The sequence below is a fragment of the Artemia franciscana genome, chromosome 11, assembly GCF_032884065.1.
Source record: "Artemia franciscana chromosome 11, ASM3288406v1, whole genome shotgun sequence".
In the NCBI taxonomy this organism is placed as follows: domain Eukaryota; kingdom Metazoa; phylum Arthropoda; class Branchiopoda; order Anostraca; family Artemiidae; genus Artemia; species Artemia franciscana.
The window spans coordinates 32,602,799-32,625,996 of NC_088873.1; the positions used below are offsets into that span (position 1 = coordinate 32,602,799).

Here is a 23,198-nt window from a genome sequence, read left to right on the forward strand (position 1 = left end):
CATATTAATTAGCCTATTCTGTCTCATACAATTTAGTCCTATATCCCCTCTCAGCACTAACCCATTAAACTTGTTATCAAGGCCTAACATACACTTACAAAACCTCAACTGCATTCTTTCTAAATTTACCCCCTTATCAAACCCCCAAAGCTCCGCCCCGTAACGCAAAGCCGATCTAACCCTAGCATTAAAAATATACTTTAGCAGTCCTACATCCCTAATTTCCTTAACACTACTTTTACTTAACATTCCTAGTAGTGTATTTCCCTTACTTTTTACCAAATTAAGCTTTTTCTTCCATTTCCATCTGACGATAGCCTACAACCTAAGTAATGAAATTCATCTACACGGTAGTGTCCTACCTTCATACGTAAACTGACACTGCAAATCCACCTGTTCCCCACTTTTCCTAAAAACCATAACCGCCAACTTCTTTACGTTTAATACTAGTTTCTTATTCTTGAATAAGAAGATGCTAGATCTAACAGTTGCTGCAAATGTTCTTTACTTTCCGCTACTAATGCTATGTCATCCGCAAAAAGTAATGCCATAACGCTTGCACTTGAAAGCTTAATTATTGGGGCACCTCTGCCTATCAAATGTTCTTCCAAATCATTAAAATACAATGAAAATAGCCTTGAGAAAATTGTACATACCTGCTTAACACCAAGTGTCCTCTTCACAACCCAAGAGAAATCCTTACCTACTCGTGCTACAGTCTTAACTATATTCTTATAGTTATTATAAAATTGGTTTTATAGTTATTATTATAGTTATTTATAGTTATTATATTTTATTGGTTTTATCCTTATATGAAATATCAGACAAATACATTAAAGTGATTAGCACTATGTAGGAGAATAATAATGCTGCGGTTAAGGAAGGAAATGAGGTTAGCAGCTGATTTTGTATTAAATCAAGAGTTAAGCAGGGTTATGTTCTATCCTCCTTTGTATGGATCATTTTGATGGACTTAGTCTTAAGGAGCACAGGAAAGGCCATAGGAGATCACGGAATCAAATGAGGAGGAAACACTCTCCTGGACTTAGATTATGCTGTTGATTTAAGCATATTAGATGAAAGTGTGAGCAAAATGAATAGACTTTTAGAGGTTTTGCGAGTTCAGGGTGCTAGAATAGGTTTGAAAATTAATGTTAACATGACTAATCACTAAGGCTAGGAATAGGTGGAGATGAAAATGTGACGTTGGGTAACGAAAAGATTGATCAGGTGGGCAGCTTCACTTACCTTGGTAGTATTATTAGTAAAGACGGTGGGAGAAGTGAAGATATTAAAAGTAGAATAGCCAAGGCTCAGGGTGTTTTTTACAGTTAAAAAAGTTTGGATGAATATAAAAGTCTGCAAACCAAGATTAGAATATTGGAAGGTGCAGTGATGACAGTGGTCAAATGTGACTGTAAAATATGGGCACTCCGAAAAGAAGATGAAGATTTACTAGACGTTTTCCAGAGAAATTGTCAACGGATTGTTCTGGGTACCCAGCTGACTGACCGTATTTCAAACAGTAAGCTGTACGAAAATGTGGTTTAATCTCACTTTCTAGGGCTACAATGAAAGAAAGGTTGAGATGGCTAGGGCACGTTCTGCGGATGAAGAATGACAGATTGCCGAAGATTGTCCTTTTCGGCCAACCGTCTAGGGCTAAACGGAAAGCAGGTCGTCCTCGTCTGGGGTGGGAGGATGTCATAAGGAAAGATTTAAAGGAAATGGGAACAATCCAAGAGGGTGTAAAGAGGGAGGCTTTGAATAGATTGGGATGGAGGAGGAGCTTGCGTAGCTGTGTTGGCCTCAGGCTGCTTGGTGCTGCAGTGAGTTGTTAGCAGTAATAGTAGTAGTAGCAGTATAATGCTATAATATTACCAAATACGCTTGGTAGTCCTAGTGCTAACAACAACTCTATCATTTAGCTTCTATCCACTCCATCAAACAATACTTTAAATCCAAAAATGCAACAAATAGCCTGTCGTCTTTTCTCCTAACTTGTTTCCTAATCATCCTTAATAAAATAAAAATCTGATCAATAGGACCTGCCTGTAAGTCTGATAGAGTTCTATTTTGGTCAATCCAACTATCTATCCTACGATATAATATCTTAGCGAAAACCTTACTAAGCACATTACTTACGCTTATACCTCTATAATTCCCATGGTCTAATCTATCCCCCTTTTTAAATAATGGCACCAGAAAATGTTCCTGCTATAACAGGCAGCAGCCACACCCGTCCCCTCTTCCAAAGCGCGGCTGGTACTCCATGTATACCTGAGGCCCACCCACCTCTCATTCCTTTCATTGTCTCCCAAACTTCACTTACCTAGATGGGAGCAATCAAATCAAAGTCATTTTCTTTCATTGGCTACTACAGGCTATCATTGGCTATCTACTACATCACAGATACCAGATCTACACTAAATATATTTTTTTATATATATATATATATATATATATATATATATATATATATATATATATATATATATATATATATATATATATATATATATATATATATATATATATATATATATATATATATATATATATACTTATAAGAGTCTCTCATATCTGAGACTGAGATGCAAAAAGCTCGTCAGTGTTGATCTAAATGCTTTTGATCTAAAGCCAACATAGCTGCACAAGATCCTTTTCCAACCCACTCTATTCAGAACTTCACTCTTTACTCTCTCCAAAAGAATACCCACTTTCTCCGAATCTTTTCTCATAACTTCCATATAACTTGAGAACAAACTGCTATTTGGTGGGCCTTTCTTGTTTGCAAACCTGTTATCCATAATCAAACAAACGTGATCTAACTATGTCAACATCACTTTCATTATACACCTAGATAGTAGAAAAAAAAATCGTGCGGCTTCTTGTTGATCTACAGTGGCTCAAACAGGTAACTAATACTATTCTTAGACAATTCCTCTTAAAACACATCGTACATTTTCCTCAACTTTTCGAATTTTTTTTAGTTTCAAAACCCTGCATGACAATTGTCATTACCGTGTCTTCTAGCATTCTATTCTTATTGAGACTTGATTATCCAATTTTTCGAAACTTTTTCCAACTATTAAAAAACATACCCTACCTTGATTACTAAACCTATCATATCTTCATTGAAATCATCTTTTTACTAGTAACGACAAAGTCATCAACTTGGTCAATTTTCTCATTTCCCACCAACATTAAATCGCTTGTTACATACTCAAATCAACTGCGTTGACTCGAACTTAAGCCACTTGTCTTCTAAACGTTGACGTTCAAGTGTAAAATCGCATCTTTTCAAAATATACATTACTGCGTATTTCAAAGATCGACAAATACCTTATTACGTTTATAATGTACATATGCACGTTTGAACAGGTTTCTCTTTGTACCTTGAGGTCTTTTGGTCATAATTTAATACACCTGAATAGGCCATATTTGTTCATTTAAACGTTAAGAGAAAAGGCACCAAACGGGCACTGATTCACTTTGGTCTGTCCGAACACAACAATGAATACCAATAAAAAATAAGAACGTGCAAATCCAAATAGAGTAAATCACAGAGGAGAACTGTAGCAATTTTGATTGTAAATTGATGCTGGAGAATTGGGACAGATACTCTTGTGAATGATCTTGGTCAGAATTATGGTTGGGAACGTCACAATTATGAGTAAGTAGGATGACTTAAGAGTTGGACAGATGTAGCGTTTTTCAAGCTCAAAAGGGTTTTATTTATTCAAAAAAGAGTGTATCTTACTCGAGCTTTTAAGTTAAGAATTTCTTCTCGGTTAACGCTTCTAGGCTAGAGAGCGTTCCTAGGCTGATTTACTTCAAGTTAAAGAGATTAATTTAAAATCTTGGAGTATTTTCAAAAGAAGATTCTTGGAACTACCTAGTGGCTTGGAGCTACTTAATGGCTTGATCAAGCAACGTTTTGTGTCTCTACTTTGGAAATTTGAAAAGAATAACGTTACTTTGTCTATGAAAAAGCCATCTTATCATTCGCCCGTGTACGCTCTTTTGACGCAGGAAGAAAACTTCGCGTCCATCGAGACTTTGAGTGAAGGTCGATATTAAGTATTTGGATATGAATTTACAATTTAAATCAAGAGAATGTGTATACCGCGTCCACTGTCAGCTTGATTTATAGCTCAATTTATAGAATACAAAGCTATGCAAACCTAAAAGGTATTATAAGGCAATATTCTACCTGTTTCAATGAATATAATATGAAAAAGTGCTTAGGTCCTTTTGGGCATTTTTTTTTTCACTCGGGTTCCGAAAAGACTTATAAGTTTGGCAGCGGAATCAAATATTCCTAACAACAATAGAATAACATTGCTCATTAGAAAATAGGTTTAGTCAGTTCAAAAGCCAGAAATAAAACTCCGACATTTGAACTTAAATAACACTAATGGAAAAGCGACTACCTGCTGGCAACATGGAAAGCATAGAGAACCACAAGCTAGAGGCCGACTTAGGTGAATAATTTCCTGTCCAGAAGGGGCACTAATAGCCATTTCGAAAGGTCTGGATGAGCCAAATAACTGTCGTGAGCAGCATCCACTTTCCTCCTTTGAATTGAAAAGTAGCTCTCCATTTGAGCCAAAAATTTCATATTTGTTTTGGCTCTCGTAGCTCAGCATAACTAAAATAAGTGTGACTAATAAAATGAGTGGGGATAAGTTCCTCAACTGAAAAAAACACGGTACTTCTACACGATACAGAAAGCAACAATCAAATTTGTGGAATGTGATTTTTCGATGCCCACAAGAAACTAGTCCCGCTACCACAGATCGACGATGCCTGAATCAAAACAAAGTCGCTAAAGGTTGACTTTTTGTCAAAATCCTTTAAGAAAGATTACTCAAACACAAGGGCCATTGAATTTGAATGAAAAGAATTTCTACAGAAATTTAAGACTTTAGCGTAAAGAGCAAAGGGGAAGTGAAAGACAGCCCCCCCTTCATTTACAGGATAATTTCTGTCCATTTTAACTTTTAATGTTGCCAGTTGCCTTTAGCTGATGAAGATTTTTTTAAAATTTAATTGTTGTCCAAAAACGACAATATTCTACATTACAATTATACGATAAATAAAAGTAAATGTATGTTTACTCAAGAAAAAGTAAATGTATGTTTAAAAAAAAAATTGACAGTTGACAGTTGTCAAGACACTTGGTGAACATTTGCAAAGCATTCTAAAAAAACATGTCCACTCTCATGAAAATCCAGATGAAATTCCAGTCTAGACTTATTTATAAGACAAATATAAATACCAGACGTAGAGATATTAGAATTAAAGTTTACATATTAAGTATTATAAACATAATGACAGATTCAACATTTGCTACAAAAACAAAACTTGCACACCCACGTAATTTAAATCTGGATCCATATTAATATGGATGTCTACACTTCCTTCTTTTCTTAAACCGTTTTCAAACACGTATAATCAAGCTATAAATCGAATCCAGAAAATAGTCCAACATCTAAACCGTTACTTGACACTGAAAAACTGTATATTCTTATCTGTACATTTTTTACTTTTCTTCAGTTTCACGGTGTTTTTCCAAGATTTCTTAGATATATTTCATCCTTTGTATTTGATCAGTCAGATTTCCAGCTTCGTAGCACTCAGAATATTTAAATTCTGCTTACTCTAAGAGCAAGACATGTTTTCAACGCTTTAGTTGCGTGTCATATCATAAAGAGTAAATATTCCTGATTCTGCTCGAGAATATCACTCGTTTAGCAAATTCAAAAGACTTACAAAAACATTTGTGTTTCCTAATAACTTTTTTGAATTAATTGTTATAAGCTCTATATATTGCTTGAGTTCCATTGGAGCCGGTTTATCAATCAGATTTAATACTTTCAAATAGCTGAAGTTCTCTCTACTCTTTTTTCTCTCTACTCTTTCCTGCCTCCCCTCTCTTTCTCCCTCTCCTTTTTATTTTTGTATTGTTTGAGAGTCAAGTGCTTAAACAGTACTTGTATGGTCTTTGCAGGCCATGGACCTTTTGTAGGGATCGGTTTTGTGTTGAATGTCTTTTGTTGGTTTTTGTTGTTGGAACATATTTTACCTTATCTCCTTACATTAATACAAACTGCTTGTGATCCCAGCCAATCTGGAATATTTTCTGGAATCTTAAAATTTCTTTTCAACCTAAAGTACCATATTGCGCTAACACCAAAATAAAAAATAGATCTTCATACTTGGCCATCATGCCATAGCCATGAAACTCATTTTCTTTCTTACAAAGCGGCATCTAGGATTTGAATTTCAGAGCAAATCGGAGACTAAAATTGAATTTACCAATAATTTCTTAGACTACACTGCCTTTCCATTTAAGAAAAATTAAGCAAGAAAAAGCGGGTTTTTAGTTTCAACAAACTAGTGAAGAAAAAATAAAAACAAAACAACACTTTAATTAAAAACATATTCCGATCATTTCGGCCCCATGTCTGGGAGCCTTTCTCAAGCGGAAAAATTTTTTTTGAAAAAATAACACACAAAAAAACACGACAACTAAACACACGAAGAAGAAGAAAAAAACAAATAAATAAGAACAATGTTTATAGTGTGAGCTGTTCTTATTTATATATTTTTTTCTTCTTCATGTGTTTAGTTGCCGTGGTTTTTTTTTGTGTGTTTCATTTTTTCAGAACAATTTTTGTTTTGTTTTGTTCGTTATGTTTTAATATAATTTTAATATTCGGAATATTTTTTTTTAATTAAAGTGTTGTTTTGTTTTTATTTTTTGTTCACTGCTTTGTTGAAATTAAAAACCCGTTTTTCTTGCTTAATTTACCAATTTAATTTTCTTCTAGAAATTCACAAACTAACCAATTTTATAAACTGTATTGTCACGCGTTACGTTAAAGCATCAGGATTTTTTTCTAAAATAAACATATAATTTATTTTCTTACCTTCCAACAATTCCTTTTTTTGAGCGATTTTCAACTCTGAAATTGACGATAAAAAGGAGAGATTCATTGTTGAGGCGCCACTAGGGTTTTGCCCATTGTGCTGTCCTAAAAAAAAAAAAAAAAAAAAAAAAAAAAAAATCAACAATGCGTGTTTTAGCTATGCCAATTTTAGCACCCGAATTCACCCTATCTTTCGGAAGACTCTTTACTATTTGCCAAGAGTAAGGATTATCTTCCAAAACAGCACCATACAGCTTCCTTAAAAAAAATATGTTTTTTTTTTTAAAGCCCAACAATCCTAGATTTTTGACCAAAAAACTCACTTTGGAAACATCAGGTCGATCCGTCGGAGACACACTATAAGTTCATTACCCGAAAATTTTAGCTCAATTTCTCTAAGCCAGCAACCATATCTAAAAGTTTTCCGACAAACAAGGCAAAGGCGTAGGGAGGGGGCTTTTCATCCTACGATGCAAAAAAATCTTTTAAAATACAAATCATGGTTTTTCTGTTTTGACAGAATAGCCCCTTCTTTCCTCCAATCATGAAGTTCCGTATGTATGTCAGAGATAACAAATTAAGCCTTAAATTTCAGGCTTAGAAAAATAGTCCTTTTTTTCGTTTTTAAAGTATTTCAACAAGCTGATTTTTTAATTTAAACATTGAAGCGGTGAGTAATTGAGATTTGCTGAAAACGATAATCAGGTAAAATTCAACTATGGTCTTGCATTTTAATAAGAAAAATACTGAGATTAAAAAAACACGAAGAGCATTACAACCTGAATTCTTCTAAATAGTCTTGAATACAAATAACTTTCTTTTAATTACTTTTGTCATAGTATTTACGCAACAGTTTAGGCTTACGTAAAGATTGATGTGTCTTCCTTGTTTTGTTTTTCTTCTTGGCCCCAGCCCTATCTTATGTACCAGATGATCTTAGAAAGAAAGAGAAGCCTCATTCGATTTCAAGTTCGAAGATCTATTGTCCTTATTGTAGTGCAAAAAGGATTAAAGGACATTTGACCACTTCGCTTGGATTTTTTGAGCCTCAGTGGAATCATATGGCCCCACGCTCAAAATTCAACAAAAACATTGAAATCAAAATGGTCGATAAACTCTATAATATACCTCCATGGCAAAACGACGCATCCACGATGAATACAAGGGTGACAAATTAGGCAGAAACAATTTGAAAACAGAGGTAATATGAATATTTTGGTAGAAAATAGATTCTCTACACCTTGTTGAAGTCAGAATCCTGCAAGAATTTCAAATTTGTGATGGGGATGGGTTGTGGCTATCAGGCCCGTGTCTTAAGGTTTTGACATTTTTGTGATTGACTAAAGAAATTTTTTTCAAAACAACCTTTTTTCAGAGCAAATAATGAGTAATGTCAAAACCCGAAAAGAGCACATATGAAGTCATATAATAACCACAAGTAAAAACGGACACAAACTATTAAGAATTAAAGTTAGAAAGAACCGAAATCAACATGAACATCAAGTCCAATCTAAAATTAGTAGACATCATTACAAGTAAGAACAAGCCTACCATTCCCTCAAACCTCCCAAAAGCTTCGGTGTCACTTAATTTGCGTTTTATGTTACCTAGCTTATCTTTTTACATTATAATTCTGCAAAATCAAACACTTCTCAAACACACAGGAATCATTTCCCTGGTCAATCGTTATAAATTAAACAATAAATTCAGTTTCTCCATTCTAATATATATTATTTAGCATTTATTATGTTTTATTGGTCCAGTTCATGGACTAGGGCCATTTTGATCTGGAACTCTTTTGGTGCTTAGAAAGCTTCTTAAGCTATATTAAATATCCCGAAGATTTGGGCCCACCGAGGAAAATTATTTCAGAACAGTTACAAACGTTTGGCAAATTTTTGTTTTGCGCTGAAGTTCGATTGGCACTGAGATCATGCTCTGCAAGTTTTAAGCCAATTTTACATCAAAGTCTGATCCAATTATATTCATTAAATCATTGGAGAAGCCTAGGGCAGCTTCTTTAACAAGGAGCGAGATGCCCACCTTTTCCACTAACAATGTAAATGTGAAGAATGGACCAGCTGTAAATCTGCGTTTTTTACTCTTGGAAATGCATGGGTTATGTTCCCTAGAGCAGCGGTGGGGGAACCGGAGTAAATTACCCCAAATGGGGTAAAAATTTAAATTTTGGAGGTAGAAATGAATCTTTAGTAAAAAGTATATGTTTTTTTTTATTTGCTATTTTATAAACCTGTTAGTATGTTTTTCAACTTAAACAATTTAGCGACATATGCAGGCCACATCATATCACTCCCCACCACTGGAGAGCTCTCGAGTTAGATCTTTGCGCAGTAAAGCACAGCCCTGGCTACCTGCTCAGTCTGTGCCCTACCGTCAGGATACAAATACATTGACGAGTCAGAGAGCCAGTTTTACTAGTTAGTTGCTGACAACATCACCATTTTATCATTAATCATCAATATATCGATAAAGATTATCCACAATTTTAAAATTTAATTCAAGTGTTTTAATTATTATTTTCTGGCCCCTTCAGATGGCAGCAAATAGAAAAAGAACATACCAATACGAATTCCTTGATAATGGTTTTACACAATTAGAAGACAATGGTATGATGAAACCACAGTGTGTTGTGTGTATGAAGATACTGACTTTAGAATCTTTAAAAAAAACTCAGTTGAAGAAATATTCAGACAATTTGCACTCACACCTGTCTTCCAAACCGCGAGAATACTTTGCAAATTTATAAATATCTGTTAAAAGACAAGGATTGAAGAGCAACTTCTTTGGTATATGATCAGCGTTCAGCATCAAGGACAAGTATTGAAGTAGAGCCTGGTTGATAGCTCGAAATAAGAAACCATACACTATTGGTGAAGATTTGGTTAAACCAGCTGCTTTAAAAACGGCAGAGATTATGTGTGGTCAAAAAGAAGCGAAGAAACTGAATTCAGTACCCTTGTCTGCAAGAATTGTGAAGAAAACAAATTTCTATATTAACAGAAAATGTGAAGGAACAGGTTATTTTCACATTAAAACAGGCTAAATATTTTGCTACTCAGCTTGACGAGACAGCTGATTTTAGGAGTAATTCACAGTTAATAGTATATGTTCACTACAAAGGTGCAGATAATTTTAAGAGGCTGTTAAAAACAGCATAATTTTGCTGTTTTAATCCCTTCTCGAATTGAGATTTTGTGGAATTGATATCTGTAATTATGTAAATGAACACTTCAATGTGCAAAGTTAAATATCGAACATGAAACAACATAATTTCTCCGAAACGTGAAGGAAGAACGTTTTCAATTATTCTTTTTTTTCTAATTTTTTCAATTCTAATTTTTGTTTGTACCACCATTATTATGATTATAATTTATTGCAGTACCTCAAAATGTCTCAATAGCACCCCAACAGGCTATAATTTGTTATATATATTACTTATATTACAATCATTACCGTTATGTATTACTAATACTAGGTATTACATTTACAGGCAACGTCACAAGAATAGCAAAGAGAAGATACAACGAAAAACTTATTACTTTTCTCTGACCAAAACTGTAACCGTTTCCAACCACAAGCCTCAACCTCTTACTTCAAGTAGTTTGGCTTGGAGAGAATTTTGCCGTAATATTCATGCATACTATGTACTTTATGGGGTTTAGGATCAACAGAAACAATCAGGAGATTCCAGTAAACTTCAAAATGCTGTTTCAGCTCTGATGAGAAGAAGTTTAGTAAAGGAATAAATATAAAAGTTCTATATTGAGCAAGCTCAATAATCCGGATAAGGATTGTTCAGATGCAAACTCTTTCCATTTTTTTTTAAGAAGTCATTTCAAGTAGAAGGGGAAGTAGGGGAAGCAATCCCTAATATTTCCACTTTTCTAGAGGGACAATATTCATGCGTTTCCAAGCAAAAGACTTATAGCAGTTCCAGTATACGTGTCACTGACACTAACAGATACGACTTCGACATGCGAAACATTCCTAACCAACTACCGAAAATATAATGCTTGCGCTTATTTTTCCGATAAAAACAGTTGAAATTCACCGCAATTGCAATTCGACCGGTCTGAATCAATGGAGAAACACATGTAGTATTTGTGGTCACATAAATAAGATACTTCGTCTGAATTATGTCAAAACGTCTTCCCCCTAGTCATAGAAGAGCTGGAAAGTTATCACCTTTGAGATAATTCTGGGAGCACAATTTACATAAATCAGAGTACTTTCGCAGCCTAAAGGGATAGTTGTGGCCTCCCACAAAGTATTATAACTTCAGCAATTGCCTCCGATGTCTGGCAGTTCTTCTCGAACCTGCGTTTTTCTTGCAGCTTCTAAATGATAGATTATGTTAACTGTTTTTTCCTTAATGGCAAAATGAAGTTGTCTGTGATGACAATACACTTTTTGTGGAAATATGATTGTTGATGCCTTTTGCAACACTAAATTAGAGATAGTCCAAAAAGTAGGCGAGAGCCCAGTTTTTATGCTCAGTTTTTGAGGAAATTACGTGTCAGATATGAAATTCCATGGAAAGGGATTTCAAACAAAGCAGCATTCTTCCCTGCATTCAACAATTCAGAATTTGCATTACTGAGGTGTACACCTCTTTCAAACCACGATTATTTCAAAACTGCTAATGCTTAAGTTTTAGCATTAATCTAAGACTAAACTTAAGCAATATCACATATCAACGACTAAATCAATAATAAAATACAGACGGAAGAGAAGCTTGAAAGACAGTGTAGTACCCACGACAGTAGTGGAATTTATCATCTTTTAAAAAAGATTTGAGAATAAATTTTATGACGACGCTGATGGTGATGGTGATCGCCGAGATGGAGGTGGATTTGAAGTAAGAGATATGACAATAAAATTGATAGAGCTCATTGAGAGGATATTGAAAGGAATGGGAGGTGGTAGTTTTAAAGTGGTGACTACTGGATACGAATACTATCGTCGCTATTATTAATCCATAATAAAATTAAAAGTTAAATAAGAACAAAGAATAAATTTTGAAGAATAGTTAAAAGTTAAAAGAAGAGTAAAGCACAATTTTGTAACTAAAAAAAAGCAGAATCAGCTCACTTAAAAAATCAAATTTAAAACTGGCAGAAAATACGACAAATAAGGACAGAAGTGCCACACCTTCAAATCCACACAAGTCACAGTGTCACTTGTGCTTTACTGAAAACAAGATACATTTCAAACCTTGTTGATTTTTGCCTGGTAACATTCAAAACATCAAAATATTATTGAAACTTCCAACAACAAAAAATCCTTCTCGATATAGATACACTTATGAAAATCAATTAAGTGTTATTATTTTTAATCAAACAAACATTTTTCATTAACGTTTTCTTCATTTGAAACTTAAGGAAAATTGATAGTTAAATAAAACTTTCAGACACATCAACTAATAATACTAGAAGCCATCTGTTTAGTAATCAGTAAAGTAGAGATAATACTTTTAATTTCTAAGAAATTCAGTCCTGGCACTAAATTTATTTTTACAATCTCATCAGCTTGGAGTATTAATAAAATTGTCAGGAACAGTAATTAGTAATACTTCAAACAGTAAATTTAGTTTTCAGTAAAGAAAAATGCAAAATGCCTTCAGGCAGGACCGTATTTTACATTGCCTTCAGGCCAGATTAAAGCAGCAGTGGAGTGCACCTGTCACTTTGACGACAAATCACATCAATCTAGTTTTTTTTAAGAAAAAAAAAAACGCTCAGTGATAATTTATTGCGCCCCTGTGCCCGGGCCTAGTGGACCTATTGGTAAATCCAGGCCTGCCTTAAAGGGACAAATTTGTGGTAATTTGCTTAAGTCTGACTTCCTCATTTATGAAAATTTCTGTACGTCTTGGGTTTTATTCGTGTTTTCATAATAATTTGTCTGTTTGTTTTAAATTTGGTTGTTTATATGGGTTCATTTCTCCTCTTTTTCAATTTAGTATCACTCTTTACTTTTGGTTAAAACTTTGTTTTAAAATTTAGCATTATGTTCAAGGTTAAAATCCATGTAGTATTTACAAGGCAAATTCGGCGATATTAAACTTTTTGCACAACAATATGGCGAACACACGTAGTCAATGGAGTATTAACGTTTCACTATATACACATTATAACTATAGTACACTTGTCATGGATTTAAAAAAAATTCACCAACATTTTTTTTTTTGAATCCTCCCCCTTAAACTTTCAATCATAAAAACTCATGATATTTTAAAGGAAAGAGTGAGCAGGCATGGATGCCCCATTCCCTCTCCCTTAAAAACTGCGTAATAAGTTACGTTCTATTTATGGACTTCTAAGGGCGGATAATTTTTTAACCATCATTTAAACATTCCGATACGAGTTCTAACAACTTTTCTCAGTTTTATACCTCTAAGCACAAATAATTTCTAATGAAATCAGAATATTGAAAAACGTGCCATAAGGACTTAGAGAAAAAGTCTTAAACAAAAGTAACATTAATCAAAATGTAAAATCATGTGTATGCTATCCTTTAGCTACTTAATGTTTTCTCAAATATATGAAATTTCTGTTTATACATATAGGCGACATATATACATGCGCATCTTAAAGCCAATAACACAATATATAAAAGAAGTAACTGAAACAATTGTAGAAAAACTTAAGGGCCTCTAAAGTTTTTAGAATATAATTGTTTATTGCTGCTATCATACTACTTACTTGTACTTGCAGCAGGACCAGACGTTTTCCACCTCACCTGAAATCTGAAACTCAAACGTTATGTGGGAATTTATTTAATAGTAAGCCCCCAGACTCATGGTAGCTGAGCTTGAAGATTCACACCACTACCCATCCCAAGCCAAAGGATTGGTTACACTTGGATTTGAACCCCTGTTACAAATGAAATTGTATTACAAATGCAACCTGCACCATATCAGCAATATTGCAGAGAAGAAATTGATTGAAGGATTCCTAGTAGCAGCTCATCATTACTGCAGTCTCCCCTCCCCTTAAATTCGACAGTTAATTACATCTAAAAAAGAAAACATCCTAATCCACCCTTCAAAATACCACATAATAGATAAGTCTGCAGTGTATTTGGAAAATTAGAATCCCTTCAATTTCTATTACTACTAGTAGACAGGTGGCAAACTCATGAAACCAAATTCAAATGTAAATAACAGCTAATTTTAACTTAAAAAATATTCTTCACCAAATCCTTCTATAGAAAACAAATTAGTTGAAACACTTGTATCAATAGCCCAATGGTTGATCTTCTGGTGTTATAGCCTAGTCTTAAGGTCTCTAAGAAAAGTACAATTACCTTCTGTAGAACCTTGATCATTATATAATTATACATAATCAAAACTGTATGATGTTTAGCATATTTAGATGCGCTTCAAAATTTCAGTATTATCCCACTAGAACTTACAACAGTCATAATCTTGTTAATGGGCATAATTGTTTTCAGTCATAAAGAAAAACTAAAAGAAACTATACTAATGTACTTTAAAATATATATTCACCTGGGGTATGCACTGGTTGATTTATAACTGGCTGGACAGGTGGATAATACCCAGTAGGTGGTGCTGCATATGTAGGAGCGTAAGCAATAGGACCTACAGACGGATCAGCTGCACTACCTGAATACATTGTTGGGGTATAAGTTGTTGCCATATAAGGATGTGGCATAGGCATTGGCTGGTAGCCAACAGTAATTTGCGGATTGGGTAACCCATTTTGAGACATGAAACCCATCCGTTGGTAGTCATAGCTTTGGTTTTCTTGATAGGGTGGCGGAAAACTTTTATTCAACTCCATTTTTGGCTACTGATGCTAAAATGTAATATAGCAGGTATACAAATTTTAATTATTAAATAAATAATTAAAAATAAAACTCTAAGTTGTTGGGTAAGTTGGTATTGCTGGCAAGAACGATATAAGGTAAAATGAAGTTTGAAATCTTAGAGTCTCAACCAAATTTTGTTCTCACTATATGTTTGATGCTATATAGGTTTTGCATTGTTCTGAAACTTGACTAGTTTCTAGAACTGCAGGGAAAAACTAATAATAACTGGAAAAAAAAATACCCAACTTCTATCCTAGTTTTTCACTATCAATTGCAGAAGACCCCAAAAGTTATTCAGTAAAGCTGTAGCGGCACGTTAGCGACAGAAGAACCACTGCCATTTCTCCTTTCATTAGGGAACAGTCTACTAAGCAATAGAAACTGTAGAATGCTTTGCAAGTCACCACAGCCTAGTAAAGAGCAAAGACAACCCATAGTGAGCAAAAGTTTGAGAATGTATTTAGTTTAAGACTGTTGAAAAGTTTAAGACTGCCTAGTGAGAAAAAAGAGCCATCAGTAGCTGACTCAGAAATGCTAACTTTCATTTCAATTAATCATAATAGTAAATGTTATCTAAAAACACATTTAAAGGCATTTTGGAAGAGCCCCGAAATCACCATTGTCAAACCATACACAGGACACTTACAACCCCCCTTCCCTACTTAAACAACAAGGATTTTTTTTTTTTTTTGCATGGATAGTACTGATTTGTCCCCTTTTTTCTGCTTTATGTTTCTTATCTAGTGCTAGCAGAACAATAGAACATCACAGAGAGCTGCTTACTAGACCATTTAAAGGCTAATTTTTATATCTAGTTAATTTGAATAAATTTGACTTGATAACACAATCACAGAACCATATGGCACCCAAAAAGTGCACTTTGGGTTGATTCTCTATTTTTATACTCAAAAATATCAAAAAAGGCCTTTGTTAATGAAAAGACTACAAAAAGGGTATATTTCAAAACCAAGGTAGGGGGCAAGAAACTAGGGGGGGGGTACAGGTACCCCACCCCCTCAATTGCTGTAAATAGAGCTAGCATGCAGGCAACATTTTTGAGAGATGTTTAAAAGCCCAATGTAAAAGTATTGACCATTTCAGCATACTGTTTGACAATTGATAGTTGAAAAGAGGATTAAAAATCTGCATCAAGTGATAATAAAGCTTGATAGTCTTTGTTATCTTATTTCTTCGTTTTCCACCATGTAATAAATGCATAATCTGAAACAGCAAATATTATAACACAACTCTTATGGAAAAAAGTTTTAGTCTAATGGTAATAGCTATGCCTTGTGGCCATGTTAACACGTTTGAATCTTGATGGAACAGTTTGTTTGAAATAAATATTCTCTATCAATTACCAATTTAAGTTTGTGTTTTAACAATTCATCCCTGGCCCCCCTCTAATAGTCCCATATAGCCCTAGGATACACAAAGAAATTAACCAGAAAAATGATGAGATTCTTATTTTATAATGTGCAGCAAGCACCAATGAATCATATTTTCTTGTTTTTTCCCATTTTCATTTATGTTTTTCAATAATTTTTCATTAATAAAATCCCGCTCAGAATTATCAAATTTAAAATAAAATAGCAACCATTGTTTTCATTTTTGAGATGCATTCCATGACTTCTGTAAATTTTACTTATATGCTTGCATTATTTGTATAAAAAGCAACAATTTCTTTCATAAAAAGCAAAGAAAAGGGTTTCATTACCACATCTAACAGATGTTGAATATCTGGGCATGAAAACAGAGTTATTTCCTTTCATTAATTTTACCCTTCTGAAGCAGATGTTCAACAGCGCTTTGGACCATTAAGTATTCCCAGACAGTATGTATTGTGAAACTTGTGAAGGCAAATGCTATTTGGTCAATCTAAAAATGCATTAAGATGTCAAAGAACTTTCACTACCTTCTCTAATAGAAGAAATACAAAACAATCATTAAGAGTCAAATTCAGAAAGGAACTTGGTGCTATAGATCAAACCTTTCTTTAGGGTGTGCAACACTTTTGTGGCATAACATCCCCAAAAGGAGGGAACACAATTTAGTTTATGTTGGATGAACTTGAATTGAGTGAACCAAGTACAATAGTTTGGTGTAATTTTTTTCCATGAGGTTTGCCGGAACTTTGTTGATGCAAAGGTGAGAACAGCTCACTTAAGAGAACAGCTGCTGGTGAAAAAATCTTACAATCCATGACTTCTGTACTGTACCAAAAACTGGAAAGCTGGGAGAACTCCCTCCCATGGCCACAATGCAGATGTGTGTGAAACCCCACAAGAAAGCAAAACCAGCAGCTACACTGCCAACTCGAATGCATCAGAGACCACTTTCAGTAGAACAGATGAGGACCTAGGCCACCCAAGTAAAAGGACCAATAACCAGAGTAAGAAACACTACAAACCAGCAAGTCCAGATTTTTCCGCTCTGACTACTAACATTGATCAACTTCCTAATACATTAAATGATTTGAAATCTGTTATTTATTCTAAGGACTACTACATGGACCCATTGACTGAAGTTTGAACCAAGTCTAGTACTAACAGGCTAAAAGATTCACAAGTTAAGATTCTGTGCTTTGGAGTTGTATCTAACCTACAGTCCCTTGAATACAGGTATGGTATATTAGCATTATGTAAGACGTATTGTAATTATATGGTCATTAGTTTTCCTCAGTAACTCACAATTTGACAAATTTGTGTTGTTTGACCTGTGTGAGTGTAATAATGAAGTAATAAACAGAATAGGATGCATTTAAAGAAGTACATCTGCCCCAGATTGCTAAGAAACCAAGCAGACTATAGCAACAGTGCTGAATAGAGCAACTTTTAATTACACAGGGAACCTGGTTATAGTAGATGATTTTAACTTCAAAGGCATCACATGGATAGAGAGATGCCATTCTGTACCTGTACTTACTATTTACAGGTCTTCACAATTTGAATCTCTACCAGATTGTTGGTCAACCAACTAGAAGTCAACTTTTCCTCAGACTGAATCTACTGTACCTAGTGCTCCTATAGAATAAAGACCAGCTACAGAATATAAACTATCTATCCCCTTTATGAAAGAGCAACCATTTAATCCTAGAAGTACACCATACTCTTTTGTAAAATACAAAATGATTACATAAAGAAAACTTGTGTAGATTATAGGGTGACTAGAAAAGAGCTAGAAGCTATAGTCTGGTTTCTTCTACTTCAAGGGGGTGGCAACCAACAATGGGCTAACTTAAGAGATAAGCTAGATACACTTCAGAAAAAGCATGAATCAGTGAAGTTTATGCCAAAGCCCAAAACACTACCTTTCATGCAGTACTGGAGAAAATAAAGGGGGGAAAGAGTAACATTATCAAACATCTGCAAAAGCTCTAAATAAACTAAGACAGCAAGACAAAAACTCACTTGCTGATGAAAGTAAAAAAAAAACCAAAGAAATTCTGGAAGCATGCATCCAGTAAAGATCCCAGCAGACAGTCAGTAAAAAAAACTCTGTGTGGATGATGGCAGGGAGGTAAATAGCTTGAAGGATACTGCTGAGCTTCTCAACAAGTAATTGGCATTCGTTTTTACCAGTGAACCAGATGGTCTTCTCCCTCACAGTCCATCCCATGACAGTTCAATATATTGAAGTACAGTGTCCTTTGCTTTGGTAGCAATAACCCTCATTGTCAGTACACCATGTCTGGTTCCAACACAATATTAAATTCAGTAGTTAAGACAAGTCCCAAAGAAAGAGATCTAGGACTACCAATAGACAAACAACTAAAGTTCTCTGGTCACTGGCAAAAAGCAGTCTCAAGAGCAAAATTTAAGCCTTGGTCTCCTTAAATGCACTATGACTAGCTGTTCCTGCAAAGTTTTTTTTAAGACTCTATATGGCTATAGTCAAACCTGTATTGGATTTTGGTGCATATCTCACCTCCCCTTCCTGTAAGAATTATACTGGCCTGATTGAGGGAGTTCAGGGGCAAGCCATACAGTGCATAGCTGGCCTACATGATCTCCCTTATAACAAGAGACTTGAGCACCAGCAGCTTCTAACACTTGCTTTCAGATGCTGCTGTGGTGACATGATGCTGGTCTATAAGTATAATGCTCAACCAAATAGCCTCCTCTTTAACAAATAGTCAAGCCAGTAACATACAAGAGGTATGTCACATAAGCTGTCAAAACACCTGGTTACTATATGAATGCAGCTACATTGCTTCTCTAAGCATGCTATCAACAACTGAAATTGACTTCAATCTAGAACAGTGATTGTGCCCACAGTTGTATCCTTTAAGTATGTATGTATCTATGTATCAACTTATTGCCTGTCTTGACAAAGAAGGAATTGACAAATTATTGACCAGACTTAACACAGAAAGGAATCATAAGTCATAAAAATATGAGTGGGGCCCCATCCCTTTCAATTACCCACTGATGCCAATATCACCATAAGAGTGACTTATTCAGAGGCTGATGCTGAGTGTCATACCTAACCATCTTGCTATTCTATCCAAAATTGATGTTGTGTGGTGGTGTTGGCTTTAAACTGCTGAAGAATGGCCACCACAGGTCATAGGTCACCATTACCAAGTGGGCTTAAATTGCAGATCTCTCTTACAGTGTGTCACTGGGTACTAAAAAAGTGATGAAATTTCCATCCTTAACACAGAGCTCAACAGATCTAGTACAGACCTTAATATTGCTCTGCAGTAAAAATTAAGGTAGTAGGCAATGGGTAGTAGTTGAAATAGATAAACAAATTGATACAAAAAAATGTAACAGAGGACAACTTATAGAAGGACAGTGGGGGAGCATAGAGCAGGAAAGCAAACAATTTTTCACTGTACCAGGGCCAGAGCACTCATCAGAGACACTTCTTAAAAAGATAAAATATTGCTTCCAAGCACAACAACAATCACATCTGACTGCTGGAGAGCTTATAGTAGGGTAAGTTAAATAATATTGGATATATCCATCAGAGTGTGAATCATTGAGTGAATTTTGTAGACCTAGCCTCTAGAGCTTCCACCTAAGATATTGAGCAATTGTAGCAAGATGTACATTTATGCATACTAAACTATGAAAATAATGGTTACCATTGTATTCTAAATTTGATGATTCTGGAAAGGATTTTGTTAATAAAAAATGATTGAAAATAAAGATGAAAATGGGGGAAAATGATGAAAATTGATTCTTGGTACATATTTTACAGTATGAATTCCATCATTTTTGGTTAGATTTTTGTTCTATAGCCTAGGACTTTATGAGACCAATAGGGGATTGGGGCTAGGTATAATTTGTCAAAAACACAAACAAAACTATAACACAAACATAAAATTGGCAATATTAAAATGTGTCACTTTTATTCCAGGATCCCACTATGTTCCTTTTATTTGCATTACCCCTTTATTGTTTACAGCAATTAAGTGGTTTAGGCTATGAAGCCTAAGTAAATTGCTTTGACATTGGAATTTATCCTATTAAACTGACACTTCCATAGGCTCTGTAATGTAAGCTTTTATACACATTATTTAACTCTAAAAAACATAGAGGAAGAAACATTCTCTATAATACATTTTTGTCTAACAGAAGGGAAGGCTCTAGAAAAGCAAATAGAATCCATTTTTTTTTATTTTGACTCTAGCTGTGATGAAGAGTTTGTTCTGTTGGCTGTTTTCCTGGCTGAAAAGGAACAGAAGCTAAAAAGAAGAGTAGCCCAAGCTAATAGTAATCTAGGTAGGCTAGGTTAAAGGAGGCTTGCCTTCACAAAGTCTACTATTAAAAATCTAAGCAATTGATATAATGCAAAGTTGAATTTTTTCAACTTTATAATCAGCTTATGTCACAAAGCTTAAATAGTTTACACTACAGAGCTTATGGGGCTTACAGATTAAACAGTATTAAAGCCCTAGACCTACTTAGGCAATCTGAAACAAGCATAATGCAACAAAATCAAATCCCTTAAAGATAGACTAATTCTCCTCTTCCTCATTAAAACTTACAGATATACTAATTGGACAGGTTTTATAACCAGATAATGATAAGGAAAAAGGACACTAATAGGAATTCATTTGCATAGAAGCATTGAGCTGGAGCAGTCAATTATAAATTCCAGTTAAAATTGACAGTAACTGCAAAGAAGTAATGTAATATGATGAAATCATTTTGGAATTTGTATTTTTTTTTATGTGTTTGTGCACATGGAATTTTAATGAGAAGAGAAATGACAAGTGCAACAGCACAAACACATAAAAAAAATATAGCAATGGTTAGTTTACATATTTAATATATGCTATACTTTACCCCCCCCCCCTGATGTGCAAATATATAGCCCAATTTGTTTCTAAACTATTACAGATTTGTAATGACCCCATATATAGGTCATTTGTAAGAGGTCAAAAAGTGCTTAAATCTGAATTTCTGGTAGAAGGAATTATTATATTTGTAAAGAGCATAAAAAAAGGCATCAAGTGGTATATTCACTTTATATCAAAGCCAGTAACACTGTTTGCTCTAATTTTACCAAAAATATTGTCTACAAATTCCAATTGAGCTTACTCAATTCCATCCTTACTCAAAGTTCTCAACTCCATTTTTCTCCCTCCTTTCCATTGTATAAAGTTCAACATGTTACCAGAACCATTGATCTTGGCTAATTTTGGAGCAATAAACTCATAAACTCATTAATATGGCTAAAAATTTTACTCAAATAACAGGAATTGCATTTTCAGAACTAAAGACAGAAAAAAAAGCAACTAGTAACTGAAAATTAAGGTAAAATGCTGTTTTGTCAAAATTTCAGTAGGTGTAGACCTATCATGTAGGCAAATTTTGGGGCCCTCTAGAGGGAGAAGGAGTGGAGGTGGGTACTTTAAAATACTTTCCCAGGACATACTTTGGTCTGTAGACCCATCCCTGAAAGTTTCATTTTCCTAACCTAAACCCTTTCCAAGATAGCAAGAAGTCAATTAACTAGAATTTTACCAATTCCTGTTATTCGAGTAGAATTTTGAGCCATATCACTGGTTTTTTTTTTCAAAATTTAGGAAATGGTATTTGCATATCTTTAAAACTTCATAAAATGGAATTGAGCAAAGCTATGAAGCTGAAAACAATTTTGTTGTACTTCAATAAAGCAGAAGACTTATTTTGCAAGATTTCACTTTTATAACACACATATTTTTAAAGGTCATCAAAGGTCAGGGCCCTCTAGAGGGAGAAGGAGTGAATGTAGCTGCTTCAAAATACCTTCCCAGGACATACTTTAGTCTGTAGATTCATCCCTGAAAGTTTCATTTTCCTAACCTAAACCCTTTCTGAGATAGCAAGAAGTCAATTGACTAGAATTTTACCGAAAATATGATCAACTCAGTTTTCATATAGGGCCTAAGTTTTGACTAGACATTTGGTTAGGCCTATAAGAGTTTCCAGAGTAGGGAATTCCAAAATTAACCTTGTGACCAGAGATTTGGGTAGAAGGTAATAACGTTAAAATACAAAGTCAAATCTCTTCTGCTCAAAATTGGGTGGACTGTTATTTTTTCTTAAGATTATAGTATGTTTGTTTATTATTGTTGCAAAAGTAATTGCTGCTATTGAAGCAATCTTATCATCTTCTGTTTCTTCTTAAATTAAAATTCATATTTGAAATACAAGCAGCATTTTGTTAATATGTCTCATATCAAGCTCAATAGTTCACAAAACTGTCTCCTATGGCTTATTTAGAACAAATACATTTTTATTTTAAATTTCGAACCAACAAAAAAATTCAGAAACCGAAGGTTTGCTCCCAAAATTAAAAAAAACGATTGCTAGTTACAAACATTCTGTTTTATAATGCTACTTTTTATAATTAGGGCACATCGAAAGAGAGCAAGCAACCGGATTAAAATCTTACTAAGTATTTGTGGTTCAACGAAATCATATAGGTCTCTTTTGAAATTTTTCTTGATCACGCTAATTAGCGTTTCTACATAGTCTGACAAATTTATCTTAGAGAGTAGGAGTTGGTAAATATAGTCATGAGAGGATAACTTGCTTTTGGCAGTTATACGAATATGTTGCTGCAGCAACACTTTGGTTTTTGTGCCATTTTTTCTTTTATGCCACCGATTTCAGTTAATTGCAAGAAAGTGGTGTGGGTCTCAGCTATGTAGTTTCTACGGCAGTATTATACGTACATGACTTTACATTTGGAGAGCTGCATATATTTCTTGACTGGCCAAAAAACGGCAATTTTCGCCTGTTCTTCAGAAGAACTCGACAATATGAGAGTTGAAGTGGAAATTTTCAGCCTATGTCAGAGGAAATTATATGGAGTCTTTCAGCCAAGCTTTTGTTTGTTCATTAAGCCAGTCTTACCGACATGTCCCAATGTAATTTGTTTATTATACACAATAAAAACAAAAAG

At 34.4% G+C, this 23,198-nt stretch overlaps 1 protein-coding gene across 2 annotated transcripts in view; it reads right to left on the minus strand.

Annotated features, from left to right (window-relative positions):
* LOC136033105 (phospholipid scramblase 3-like) overlaps positions 1-22,429 on the minus strand; it is a 39,136-nt gene extending 16,707 nt beyond the window's left edge. The window contains exons 1-4 of one of the 2 annotated variants that reach the window (XM_065713724.1): positions 22,242-22,429; positions 14,470-14,779; positions 6,939-7,043; positions 4,437-4,654 (exon numbers count right to left, since the gene is read on the minus strand). In XM_065713724.1, the coding sequence (XP_065569796.1) occupies positions 4,437-4,654; positions 6,939-7,043; positions 14,470-14,764 (618 nt within the window). In that variant the 5' untranslated portion in view covers positions 14,765-14,779; positions 22,242-22,429. Of the gene's footprint in view, positions 1-4,436; positions 4,655-6,938; positions 7,044-14,469; positions 14,780-22,140; positions 22,164-22,241 lie in introns of those variants that run through there. The other variant, XM_065713725.1, reaches the window with a different exon arrangement.
* Positions 22,430-23,198: the final 769 nt, after the last annotated feature.